Source organism: Eubalaena glacialis, chromosome 7 (genome assembly GCF_028564815.1).
Source record: "Eubalaena glacialis isolate mEubGla1 chromosome 7, mEubGla1.1.hap2.+ XY, whole genome shotgun sequence".
In the NCBI taxonomy this organism is placed as follows: domain Eukaryota; kingdom Metazoa; phylum Chordata; class Mammalia; order Artiodactyla; family Balaenidae; genus Eubalaena; species Eubalaena glacialis.
The window spans coordinates 42,292,375-42,307,248 of record NC_083722.1 but is presented as its reverse complement, the minus strand read 5'-3'; the positions used below and the strand labels follow the sequence as shown (position 1 = coordinate 42,307,248).

The 14,874-nt window shown below is 34.6% G+C and overlaps 1 protein-coding gene across 1 annotated transcript in view; it reads right to left on the bottom strand.

Annotated features, from left to right (window-relative positions):
• The window catches only part of MLIP (muscular LMNA interacting protein), a 171,290-nt gene that overhangs the window by 131,652 nt on the left and 24,764 nt on the right, over positions 1-14,874 (bottom strand). The window contains exon 5 of the mRNA XM_061197454.1: positions 5,503-5,574. Within this exon, the coding sequence (XP_061053437.1) occupies positions 5,503-5,574 (72 nt within the window). The remainder of the gene's footprint in view (positions 1-5,502; positions 5,575-14,874) is intronic.

The following is a 14,874-nucleotide window of genomic DNA, read 5'->3' as shown; positions in this document are numbered from 1 at the left end:
ATTAGTTGCACTCTAAGTAGAGTTAGAAAGTAAACTGCTTCCAAAGGAAGGATACTCTAAAAGGGCTTGTAAACTTTTTGTGATGCCTGGACTATCTAACTGGATTGGATTTCAAAAATTTCATGGGCGATATTTCAATATGGGGTATTTCAATAATGATAAAATTAACCTCCCAAAAATCAATTCAGGCAGAACCCAAAAACTGCTATACTTTGTTAATCTGACCAGCTATTTGGTAGAATAAATCCTGTGACTACAAGAGATTTGCTTGATTTCCAGTCATTAATACAAAACCATTTGTAGGATTGGAGATATTCTCAGCTAAATAAATATCATTTTGATTCTCCAGTTGGAGATTCAGGTCTGAATAGCATTCAGATCTGAAGAAAAGGGGGAAATGTATGCTGTAAGCCAAAGGGGCCTCCAATATATAGAATTACAGCTTCTTTAAAGGTCTAGGAATATTTATCAGCAGATTATTTTCATATGATTGGTTTAAAAATTTCAAGAATTGAGGAAATTTACTTGCTGTTCTTAATCCCAAGATCTCTGGAGGGTTAAATGTCTGTTCCTCTCACACAGAAGGAAGGGAGTTTTGGCAAGTCATTACGGCCAGTTTCAAACCTGTTCCTGAAGGCTTAATGGCAAAGCCTCCAGACTTTTTCTTCGTTTAATCAAGTATATCAGAAGGGTGTTCCTGATTCCCAGCCAGCACCTCCTCTACTGTAATTCACCACCTCTCTTTTAATAACTCAAAAAATTGGGCTGCTTTGTAAACCCTCACTAACTTAAGTCTTGTCAGAACTAAGCTATTTCCAACTCCCTTTAACTGTTCCTCATTAAAAAAAAAAAAAAAACTTTTGCTGCTCTAATTTAATGAAGATTTAAATATATTTTAGCAAGTAATAAAAAATTACCCAAAACATCACCTCTTGCTCAATATTTCACTTTAGCTAATTGATGTCACTGTTGCATGGTGAGCAGGGAAAACCTAGGGGATAATCAGATCCCACTTAAGGTCCATTTCAGCAACTCACTAGCCCTGCAGCTTTGGGAAATTTAGTTGACATTCTGGAGCATCAAAATTTTCACATTGTGAGGATAGTAAAGCATTTAGCTCAGTGTCTGACATGCTAAAGTACTCAGTATGACAGCCATTGTGATTGCATTCTTTAACCATTAAAAGGTACCAAGTCTAAAACCAACTTACTTTCCTTGTAGCAGAAGGCCTTTTATATCTTTTCCATGGAATTAGAATTGATGAAGCTTATTCTACCCTAAAGGAAGACGCTTATCATCATCCTAATTGCCATATACGAGGCCCGCTTATTTTTACAATCCTATGAGCAAAAAATTGCTTTAAAATCATGTGGAATAAAATTGGAAATTTAAGAGACCTACCCAGGTGCAAACTAAATTAATTCATTCAATGACTGTTTAACAAAAACTACTAGATTTTCTCAAATACTTTATAGTAGGAAAAAAAAACAACAACCAATATGCATACTTTAATATGGTTTAGTAAGCGCCTTAAAAGAAATAGTTGCATGGTAGACAACTGCCCAAGAAGAACCAATTAGTATAGATTTGGGTCCTGGGCACTTTTCCATTGTTAAAGAAATTGGGAACACATTTACTTCTTGAACTAACCTAAATTAAGAGATGTCTCTCTAGTCTAGACCATATGCTAAGTCGGTAACCAGATTTTGTTAAATTTTTGAGACACGCAAAGATCCTAAAATAGTCTCACCCAAAGACATATGTTTAATCAGATTGGAGTTTACCAACTCATGTTTTAAAAAATTAAACTGGCAACTTAGAATAAAATGATTTGACAATTGACAAGATATCTCAAATCTTTACCTTTCTATTTTTGTAGCACAGTTTTTACTACTGTCTTCAAAACAGTTGTTCTTTATCCTCCTTCCACCAGGAAAAATAAAATAATTTTTCTCCTGTAACTTTCATTTAAATAATTAATCTTATAATTTATAGGTGCTATTCATAAAATTGAGCTACTCTAAAATTCTTTCAAACACATTAAGCTTATGAATTAAATGCATAGTAATATCATTTGTTGGGAAACAGTACCTAACCATAGCCTTGATTTTATCCTGAGAAATAATTGTGAGGAAGGGAACAGATAAATTACTTACAAGGAAAAAGTGTATTCTTTCATGGAAAAAAATTAATCACTGTGAGAAAATATATATTCACATTATTTGATTTCAAGGAAATATCCCTTCATCTTTCCTTTCCTTAATACAATTGCTCAATAAAAATAATAATCCATTTATTTAGAATATTAATATGTGCCCTTCAGTTTAATTTTAACTTTTTACCTATTGCTATCAGACTCAGATGATTAAGAAGAAAAATTAGTCAATAAGAAAGAGAGAGATCTTCAACATTCTCTGAAAAGGACAGCAGTACCCACATTGAGACTAAAAAATAATGTCCATATCAAAATTATTTCCTCTACAGAGCCCAGTATATTGTTGAACATATTGTAATAAGGACAGTCACAAATGCACGTTCATCTCATTATTTTGTTCCTGCTTTATAATCACTTGTATTACATCCTCATCTCAATCTTAGAGAAGATGATTATTGGCAGGAGATTAAGTCAAAGATCCCAATGCCAACACATTAAAATATGATGCCTGTAAAGCCTTAGTTAAGGCTTTAGTTAAAAATGCTTCCCTCCTAAACGTTCATAGGGGAAAAAATGATAGAAAACCAAATAAGCTATAAATTTAAGTTTGACGCGGACAATAAATTACAGAATTGAAGTATCAGAAACCTCATGTCCCCTGCCAACAAAATGTACTCTTTTGAAAATTATGGGCTTCATCAAGGGGTGATTAAAACTGAAACCAATCCAAGGATTCAATGAAAGCTTAATGTCTGATTGGAAGGGATGCCTGTATTTCAATTTGGAGAAAATTTTGCTTTTAAAAATAGTATTATTTTTTAAAGTGATTCTGGTTCCTCATTAATTATACTATATGCTATAAAACAGAACGTGGTGTAAAAAATCTGGTTGGGGGAGAGAATTAATTGCCCATCCATCTTAAGACGAAGTAAATGTGCTTTTTCTATCTTCAAGTTGTTCCACAGCACGGACCCTAAGAATATTGTAATGACACTGCGCCATCACCCTACCCCTTAATTGTGCTGTTCTGTAAGATATTAAAGGGATCTCAGAAAAGCTTCTGTGATTTAAAATATTCTAAAATGTTAATCCTCTCCCAAATAGATGAGTCTCTGATGATTATAGTTTTAATTTACTCACTCAATTCAGAAATAAGTCCCTTTGATTTTAATGGCATAGGATGAGTTCTATTGTATAAACAGATGGGCAAAAAGATCGAAATTACCAGATTTATTTTTAAAAAACAACAACCATGATAGAAACAGCACAATATCATTCAAGAAATATTACTGAAAATAGAAATAAACTCTCATAAAATCTTGGGATAATACTTTTGTTATTTAAAAATTCTTACAAAGTAAAATCTCTCATTGAGGAATACATAACATGGGAAAGCCAGCAAAAAAAAAAAAAAATGTGGAATTATAAAAGGCTCTAAAGAAAAACAAACATCATGTTATATCCCCTGACCTTTGAAGAATTCAAATATTTATTGTCCCAAACAACATCTTAGCCAAGAGACCATTATCCACACTAGATAATTGTATTAGATATTTTAAATTAGATATCATGATATTTAAACTTAGATATTTTAAACTAGATATCATGATATTTACATGTTGTGGTACTAAAAATAAAAATAATAATTTTACTGAAGAGTATGTTTTATTCGAAATTAAAAACACAAAACCTCTCCCATATGAACTTGCATTAGGTTCAATGCAAAGCGATACCACCATAGACACTTATGAAACGGGTTTGTGATGCAATTTGAAATTAAGCTAATCATTCCTTATTTTTAATGACTGACTAATGGATTATAATCTCTAAAATCCATTGAATTGGAAGAGAAGAGAGCTGGCCAGCATGAGGGAAGGACACTGTGGCACAACAGCCCCTATTCTCTCTGCCTGGCTACTGGGTGGGAGAGCTTCTCCCATTTCTGTGAAGGCAGGCACTTGTGACCAGATTTTGGAAATGTCCATCTGAAATGGGGAGAAGGTCTATGGTGAGGGAACACTTCTACTATGACTCCACATAATATTTAACTCTAGAAAATAGGATAAGGGGCATCTGGTGAAGGTGTCACTTCCTGAAGCCTCCTGAAACCTCCTGAAATTGGTGTTTTACGCCCATCTTGTCTTTCAATGAACCATAGAAGGTCAAAATTCAGAAGAGAAGCTAGAGAAAAAGTTACAGATGGCCCACTCACCCCCCACCCCCCAGTTCAAGGCATTCAGATATATAGAGCATAGACTCTGGGCCACAGGTGGATAATTGGGAATTTGTTATCAGAGATACATGATATAAGAGATACTGCCAACCAATGTTCACCTATATACCACTTAGCATCTCCCACTAACAATTCCTACTTTTTTAGACAAGAGAATATATAACAGTTTTATTCTCCAGATCATGCTAAAATAACAAGAATGTAGGCTCATAAGCCAGTGGTCAAAATACCACCTGGTTGCAAACATTAACATTTTGGCAAATTATAACATTATTTGAAACACTATAATTGCACAGAAAAAAATGGGCTTCATGCAAAGATAAATTGCCAAAATAAATATCATAAAAATAACATAGGAAATGTATCATGTCATAGACTTGGTAATTGGATTCACTTCAATTCTGATATGATCCTCCACTGGGGCTTCATTTGAGCCTTTGTAATGGACTTATGAAACAAGGGGCTTTAATTTAGTTTACCTACTGAGGCAGAATCCTGTAATTTTATAGTTAGCGACTCAATAGCAAGTCAAAAATGCCCTGGAGCCATGTGAAAGTAGCTGGATCATTGGAAGGGATCTCAACCTCTCCCTCCCATTCATGGAGGTCAGATCAATGGCTGAGGAAAATGGATAAAGATGTTCAGACCGTGATGGGATTTAAGAGGCTAAGTTGGATGTTTGGCTAAAATATTTCCACCCTGTGGAAGCCACTATTAATCATCAAATTTCAAAGGTGGCCAGTTGCCCACACGTAACCCCATTTTACCTCTACTCTATTGATCAATGTGAATAGAGGTAGAAGCTCTTAAATATTCATAACCACTTAAAATTCCAAAGGACAGGGATGTACCCAAATCTGAATCAAGTTTCTCAGAGCTGCTTAGTAGCTTGGATAATTCCAGGCTCCTACCAAGACTCTACCAATAAATCAATGATGTCTCCGATTCTATCCACCAAGATGCTTTCACCACGTCATCCTAAACTAAGAGCAGCATTTTATTTTAGTAAAGGCAGAACTTGAAAACAGAAATTTTTTTTAAACATAACAAAAATGACATAAGGAATTTTAGAAAACATCACCAAAATTCACTCTGCTTTTGAGCCAACACTGACCTTCTGTTCCAAAAGCAATGTGTTTGTTGGGATTGCTGCAAAAGCCTTGTAGCTGGACTTGGTCTTGTATTGCTAGAATGGGGGTAACCAGAAAGCAAGAGTGCAGTTGAAAAGGGGAAAGAATGTGACATAAATTTAGACTAGTTCTACCAAGTTAAACCTCATGTTATCAAATGAAGAAAACAGTGATTATGCTTCAACAACTTGTTTTTGACAGAAAAAAATTAGTTTATCATGTTAATATTTTATTAGAATGACAAGCAAAGAAATATCACAGTAAAATATCAGCCTAGAGATTATAGGCAAGTATATGCTATATCATTTCAGAACTTAAAAACATTCATTTTTACAAAGTTATATATAAATTTCTCATTAGCAGCATGCCCTGAAAGGAATACTACTGTATAAATATTTGGGGTATTTTTGCTTGATTCTCAAAGGAAAGCAATTCTTTTTTATAGTGCCATAATTAACAAATATTATGCCAATAAGTTTAATTGAACTCAATACATTCTCTTGCATCATTCATAAAAACAATGATCAGAACACATAAAATTTAGCAGTAATTTTTAGAAAGTAGTGTATTTTGAATAGAAGTGATATCAGCAATTTAACTCCATAATGGAAAAACTAGAAGGCCATGCTCTTGATCTTAATTTCATTTTTTTAAACCTCACCACCCTCTCCTGCACTTTCTAATACAGTGATGTTAATGAATCAAATGAGAAAACATTCTGAGTTTTAAGTAAAACTCAGAGTAATCTAGTTCAGTTTTGGGAAGTATTTGGGGGAGAGGGTTGAGCATGAGAAAGTTGTAGAAACCAGTATCATATACATAACCAAAGGCCCAGTTTTGATATTGTTCTGGGTCCCAAGCTGCTTAACTAAGCTCAAGGTTCCTCTCACTTCAAAAGCTCTCAGGCAGCTTCTCCATTCGCCCAGAGCCAGCGGGAAACTGGCACACAGCTCCAGGCTGTCTTTGTCCCCTGGAAAGAAGACCAAAGGATCTACAGAAGAAGACAGTGTAATCAAGTAAAATAAAACCTTGAATTTTATAGATGGCATTGGTGTAACCCTCATTCAACTGGTGTGAGGAAGGTAAGAGGCTGGCACATTCATATTCCTTAGGAAGAAGTTCAAGTAGAAAAAAATCAAAATGCCAGACCTGGAAGAAGAAAGCCTCTGGTCCCTTCAAGACTTGAGCTTACCTATTGAAGCAGAATCCTGTAATTTTATAATTAATGACTAAAGTCATTAATTATAAGTCTCTCTATTGATCCAGTGCTGCTATGGTCTCCAGAAAATAATGTATTTGGATAAGCACTAAAGTAAAATGCCATCTCAGCATGTGGAATTAGAGCTGACATCTATGACTAGGCGAATGACATGCATTGCCTCATTTAATTTTGCAGAATCCCTATAACTAAAGAGTCATTAGGAAAAGGAGATGTAGTGAGCTCAGGTGACTCATCTAAGACCACAGCCCATAAAAAACAGATTTGGAATCCAGGCCCATCTGGATCCAATATCCATGCTTCTCTATAAGATACTTTTTCCCAAGGAATATCTAAACAGACAAATAATGCAGAATAAAATATGTTATTAATACTCCACAATGGTTTGTGGATATTTAACTGTAGTAATAGTTGCAACAATAATAATAGATAACAATCACTACAAGCCAGGTACCCTTCTGAAAACTTAATGTGTATTATCTCATTTAGTTTTCACAACAAACCTATTATGTAGATATTACATTATGTTTACTTTATATATGGAAACTAAAGCAGACAGATGTTAAGAAACGTATCCAAGGTCACTAGCTACTAAATCATAGCTGGGATTTGGACAAGGGTCCTCCAGCTCAACAACTGTGATTTACCTGCCATATGCCCTTGCCTCTCCTTTCAGGATGCATAATCATTTATAATGTTTGTTCTCCTATCCGCAGCTGTCCTAAAGAATATAGTTGGCGAAGCCTCTACAGAGCAATACCTTGTTATTATAAATGTAATGCCATATAATCTTAGAATTAGAAGTGATATTGAAGGCAATCTGTTTCAACCCCCTCATCCAAGGCATCAATCTCTCTGATCCTCTGTTCAGCCACACCATGAACAATTGCCTACCTCCCAAGGCAGCACATTTAGGTCTAATTGTTAGAATTGGTACAAAATTCCCCTTTATATTGAGCCAAAATATGTTTCCTGCTAACTTACTCCTATAGGACCTTGGTCCTCTTTTTCCCTGCTTGGACTAAGAGCTCTCTTCTGCGTGATAGTTATACTGCTGTTTCCACCTACCCCTTCCTTACCGATCCTCACCTGAAGAATTTCACTATCCCTTTCCTCTGTCAATATTCCTTTAAATTTTTTAAATTTAATTTTTATTTTATATTATAGTATAGTTGATTTACAATGTGTAAAAAAATGATACAAATGAACGTATTTATAAAACAGACTCACAGACTTCAAAAAAAAATTTATGGGGACTTCCCTGGTGGCGCAGTGGTTAAGAATCCACCTGCCAGTGTAAGGGACACGGGTTTGAGCCCTGGTCCGGGAGGATCCCACATGCCGCGGAGCAACTAAACCCGTGTGCCACAGCTACTGAGCCTGCACTTTAGAGCCAACGAGCCATAACTACTGAGCCCACGTGCCACAGCTCCTAGGCCCACGCGCCTAGAGCCCATGCAACACAACAAAAGAAACCACTGCAATGAGAAGCCTGCACGCGGCAACGAAGAGTAGCCCCCACTGACCACAACTAGAGAAAGCCCACGCTCAGCAATAAAGACCCTACATAGCCAAAAAATAAGAAAAATTTAAAAATAAAATAAAATAAAAGAACATTTGCATTTCTTCTAAAAAAAAATTTATGGTTACCAAAGTGGAAACATGGGGAGAGGGATAAATTAGGAATTTGGGATTAACACACTATTACATATAAATTTTTAAAAGGTGTGTTTATCTAGATGTATTTTTAACACAAAGTAGAATATCACCATCACTGACATGATATTGACAATAAACTCAATTAATACAGTGAAGATGATCATCATTGGAATTGCCTCCTTGGTTTTTGTGGTGTGTTTAGAATACATAGAATGAAGTTGAGGTTATTTTATATTGTTGGATCACATTGAGTATACTATCACCTAAAATTCCTAATCCTTTCATCTTTTTCTTAACATTTGTTGAAATTAAACTCCATTCTGTAGTTATGCTTTTTTCCCTCTAGATCCAAAAATAGTACTTTAGGTATTATCTCTATCCAATTTCACTGATTAGATTTGTCAGTCATTGTAAACTGCAAAGATAATACTTTTATATTATTTCATGAGCGATTTTTTAGGCATATCATCTTTATCTTCATTCAAGTCACATACAAGGATAGGGAGCTCTTGCTTACTGGGTTCTGCCAACCTGGTGGGCATCAATCCACCTTGTAAATTTATTTGGATACAGCAGTTCAACTAATGGATTCCCTCAACAAAATATTATTGAGTATCTACTTTGTGACATGCATTGCTCTAAGTATTGGTGATTCAGCAGTAAACAAACACACAAAGCCTTTACTCTCTAGAGCTTACGTCTTAATGAACTGAACCAAACAATAAACAAACAAATAAATAAGAAAGCCAAAGAAAAGCCATAGAGAGATAATAATATGCATAAAATTAAAATAAGGTGATGAGATAGACAGTGATCTCGAGGATGCTTTGGATTAAGCATTCAGAATTCACAGAAATATATCACTACTTCTCAAATATCTCTCCTTGTTCAAGATATCATGAAAGACATCACAAAAGCTAGAAGCTGGAAAGCATTCAATAAATGTCTATTGCTTGAAGAAAATGTCTGACTTCCAGTTATAACTGTTTTGGTGAACATTCACAACCTAAGAATTTGCCATAATTTTCAGAATTTACCTTCCATTTTTTGTGTTAAAAAACAGCTTGCTTCTTTTTTTCTGGTAAATCTCCTCTTTCCCATCATTTACAATACTTTTGCAATAGAATTAGAAATTTCATCTGTTTTTGAGATACAATTTATCTAGACCAGGAGATATGAACTTATTTAGAGCAACTAGATGTCCTTTCTAGTTCTTCATCTATCTTGGACTTTATGCATCTCTAAGACACATGTAGCCTTTCCTTTTCAGTCCAAACATCATTCTTGTTGCCGTAAGAGATACCTTTTGTGTTCAGTATATTTCTTTTAGGTTCTCTTAACAATATCCAAATTTGGAGCATATTTCTTTTTTAGTATGTCAAGGCTTCCAGGTATGAAAGCAAATTCATTGGTTTCCCTTCCTTGGTTTAAAATTACAGATCACTCTAGTCACTGTAATTATAACTTAAATAATAAGAATAGGCTGTAATATTACAGGCTGGAATCACCATTAGCTAATCATACAAGGTAGAACCGACCAGCCTGACTTTGAATCCAGCAAAAAATTCAGTGATAACTACTATATCTCTCCAATTTGCAATCTATGCTTTTAGTCATCTTTCCATAAATATCTGTTAAATATTCACTACATGACAGGCACAGGGCAAAGTTTAGGTTTAAAAAAGGAAATTGCATTTTGTATGTAAGTTTATCAGAGCTAATTCTATTTATGGGCAATGCTAGATATTGTAACATAAATCCTGGGTGTGAAGGTGGGGATAGCAAGAACACACCCTTCCCCTTCAGAAAATATTTCTCACCACTCTCTTCACCACCACCCCCATCACTGACACATAAAATTCACCACAGGCTCTAGTAATAAACACCTATGAGATCTCAAAACAAACTGTACTATTTGCCTTGAGAATCAGGGATTTGAACTCATGGTTACACTTTAAGTACAGGTAAATGGCAGGACCAAATTACAAATTACATAAACAAGACCCTGAGGAAGGGCTTGACTATACTCTCTCAAGAAGCAACACCTCCTTGGATGTCACCCTTTCAAAGAAACCTATCTCTGCCACCCAACATAAATGGGTGACAACCACCTCTTATCCTGCTATACTTTTCTCTATACCACTTATGATCCTCTAACATACAAGAAAATTTACTTATTGGGGAGGGGGAGGGTTGTGGACTGTTTCTCTTTCACCATAGAATATAAATGTCCTTTTAGCAGGCATTTTTTGCAATTTTATTTGTTTCAACATCTTCACAACTTTGAAACGTATACATAATAAGCACTCAATACACATTTATTGTAAGAATGAGTGATTTGTTTTGAACTCAGATTGACCAGTTTTGCTCATGGAGGTACATTTCCTTCTGTTCATTTCCTAGATTATGTAAAGATCAGCAGAAATGGAGAAAGTCACATAGAGGCTTGTAACCACCAAGTTTTCAGTGTGATATACTTGGAAATGATGTGATGCCTTAAAATAATGAGAGTTTATAAATAAAACATCAGCTATAAAAGTTCATGAAATATCTAAAAGCTCCCAACTGATTCCCTAACCAATCCATGTGTCCAGCTAGCTTTCAGGCCGGGGCAGTGACACCACTGGAGCCCGCACAGAGCTTCAGACCATCATCATTGAGGGGCAAAATGTATGAGGTTTTGATGTAATGGCCATCCCAAATTTCCATGTGGAACACCATGATAACTCACTAGGAGAAAAATGTAAATTATAATGAAGGCAAAAGATATTGGGAACCCAAATACAACTCCATAGATTAATTTTCTGATATTCAGGCTTTCCCAAAGGGAAAAAGTGTCTCAGACAATATACACATTGATCAAAGAGCCATGGGAGCAACATTCAGGGAGACACCCATCCTGTCTAGGACCATGATTATAATGTGAAATAATATTTTTCAACCATATCTGAAATTAAAATATAGCTGTTATACTAATAAAAGCAGATTCTGAACTTTAAGATTCTATCTATGAAAAAGAAACATCAAACATATCTTATACCTGAATTTAGCCCAGCCTAAGCTAGCTGTTCCATTTCATTTTCATATCAAAGGAAAGTAAGGCCAGACTTGGAACTAATATCTTTCAAGCATTGATGTTTTAATTTGATGGCTATCTGTATTCTAGGACCTCTTTCCTTTCAGGATCTGGTACTGAGTGAAGCTGATCTAAATCTGAAACTCTTTGACTTCAAAGAGGGTTCTGTGCTCAGATTAGCACCACAGTGGAACGAGCCAGACAAGAAACAGTCCATAAAAGCATATAAATTCTTTGACATCCCAAAGCATTTGTCTATTTCCTCCTATCAATCTATAAAATAATCTTAGCAATTTAAACAAAACGAGTCAAACATCAAAAGAAACTGCAATAAGATTTATCTCTTCCAGTATCCAACAGTGTCCATTTTAGTGAACTTTTTACACTCAAGTTACAATTCTTGCAAATAATAGTTTTACTTATATATATATATATATATATATATATATATATACACATACTGATTTTTTACCTACAGAGATAACAGCAAGAAGCAAGGAGGAAATAAATATGACAAATATTTATATGATATATATATGATAAATATGACAAATAAATATGTCTCAAGAGAAACTAATTTTGCAAAAGTTATCATAAATTTTACCCATTATAAGAAACATTTTTTATGTTCAAAGGAACAGATAAAAATGGATTAATTATAATCATTCTCCATATTTTCATACATGTTCATCAAATTTAAGAAGCATTTCTACAAGCTTGAACTTTATTAACTTGGAAACAAAGAAAATAAGCAGAAAAAATAAAGCTAAGACTGAAAATTCTTCAATATTGGGGGGCAGTAAATGAGCTGGGGAGTAACAGGTCTTCAAAAAACTTGATTTTAAGGCAAAAAAGGACTTCATCAGAAGCCGCTCTGGGCTCACCCTTTTCCAACTCTCCAAAAATGGGACAAAACATGAACAGAACAGAGTGAACCACAAACAGAAACCCTCTAAGAAGCCTGTGGAGTAAAACTACTTTTCGTAAAGGTAAAGAATAAGTGTAAGGCAGTATGGTTTAAGAGATAATTGCCAATAAATTCAGGAAAAAGTAATGTTTAGATCACCAGGGGTTTTTTTTCAATACATTACAAATGAATTCCATAATCACACATATGTATTGAAAAGATAATCACCAGGTCATTTCACCTCAAATAAATCATATTTTCAAACTTAGAGTTAGAGAGAAAGTTAGATTTCCTCCATCCCATTTGCTTTGAAGTTTAAAATACAAGGACTTAATAATCTTGAAAAATACATTTTAAAATGATCCAAATACTATATAAATTGGTCATTCTAATCATCATTTCATTCCTTCATGAGAATTAATAAATAAGGCTAAAATGATAATTAATATGAGTTATTGCTTTGTAGCAATAAATCTCAGTAATAAAGAACATGGCTTCAGGAATCAGTAGATTTCAATTAATATAAATGTCATCTCTGCCAGTATAAGAAATGTAACTTGGGCAAGTTATTCACTGAACTACAGTCTCTTGGTATACAGAATTAAGAAAATAATATTACCAATCTCATATGGTCATGACAAAATTAACTAACATGGTCCCTTTTAATTAAATTTTAACTACTTTGTGTAACTACTAGGATAGTCCTTGACTCACAGAAAGTATTTGATATCTGTTACTGTAATTATCATTACTATCATCACTATTCGATGATAAGGCCAATCTTCTTACGTGTCCACATATACTCCTCTGGGATCATCTTCTGTATATTTGGTGGAGTTGTTTACCATTTCTGAAATGCCACCTGCTTTCCTCTTCATTAAGCTAAATCCTAAACATTTCCGACAGGCCTGACATTTATGATAACTTCCCTTACTAACCATATCCCATAATAATATTGGTCTTATACTGAATTCAGTGAACTTTTATACGTAATCTGTATTATGTTATATTAATATTGCCTTATCCTTGTTTTCTAGCTTTACTGTAGATTTAATAACTCTCTATAGCTTCTCCACGTTACATATATGTATATGTTGTTTTGCTGAATAAAATATATATTTAAGACAAAGGATTATTTTCCTTAAAAATAAAACACATCCACAAAAAAGCTAGTATAGTGGTGGGCATACAGTAGATGTCTAAAGCATGCTTTGTAAGTTGAATTGTATTGTAACATATTAACAGCATCATGTGGGCTGTTTCATCTTTTCCAAGGTAAGTTCATCATCCCAACAGTGACAGAGTTGAACACAATCTCCATGGAACCAACTTGGACACTCTAAAATGGTGTTAATTCAATGCGCTGAACTGAAAATCCAAACCCCCTCCTAATACAGACACTTTCAGAATTTTATTTCATTTATAGAATACTGACTGAATTCTAAGTGTCTAAACTCCATACCTTAAATTACATGAGAACAGTTGGGAAGCCGGCACACTCTAGGGCAGAGTTGCCTTCCTCCAGGAAAAATGAACAGTGAATGCTATGGGTAACTCCTTCAAATGTTTCCCTTCTCATATTAAAATAAATGCTGATTTCCCATCCTTCCTCAATGGGTCGCTTCAGAGCATTTAAAAGTCAATAAGAGAAAAACAAATACAGTATGCTAACACATATATATGGAATCTAAGGGAAAAAAAAAAAAAAGGTCATGAAGAACCTAGTGGTAAGACGGGAATAAAGACACAGACCTACTAGAGAATGGACTTGAGGATATGGGGAGGGGGAAGGGTAAGCTGTGACAAAGTGAGAGAGTGGCATGGACATATATACACTACCAAACGTAAAATAGATAGCTAGTGGGAAGCAGCCGCATAGCACAGGGAGATCAGCTCGGTGCTTTGTGATCACCTAGAGGGGTGGGATAGGGAGGGTGGGTGGGAGGGAGGGAGACGCAAGAGGGAAGAGATATGGGAACATATATATATGTATAACTATTCACTTTGTTATAAAGCAGAAACTAACACACCATTGTAAAGCAATTATACTCCAATAAAGATGTTAAAAAAAAAAAAAGTCAATACTTCTCCTCTCTTAACTCTACTTCCCTCTACCCAGCCTGTCCATCCTTTCCATATTTTATAATCATTAAGTATCCAGTGTTCATAATAAATCAAATAATTTTCACATACAAAGGAAATTTCTATTCTCTTTTGCCCAACATGTATATAGCTAAATCCATATTGATTTAGCTTGAGGTGTATGGAGAGCAATAAAGAAATCATCATGGTAGAAGGGGAAGAAAATTACTAATAATAAATAAATGCCAGCAAAGGAAATAGAAAGTTTTCAAATTGGCTGGGCAATCATATGGGGCTTGATATATGATAATATTCCATTTTACAGTAATCCTGTCTACTATTTTATCAGTACAGGATATTTTGATGGATAATAGGGTCCATGTTATTAAAGAATCAGAAATGTATCATATTCC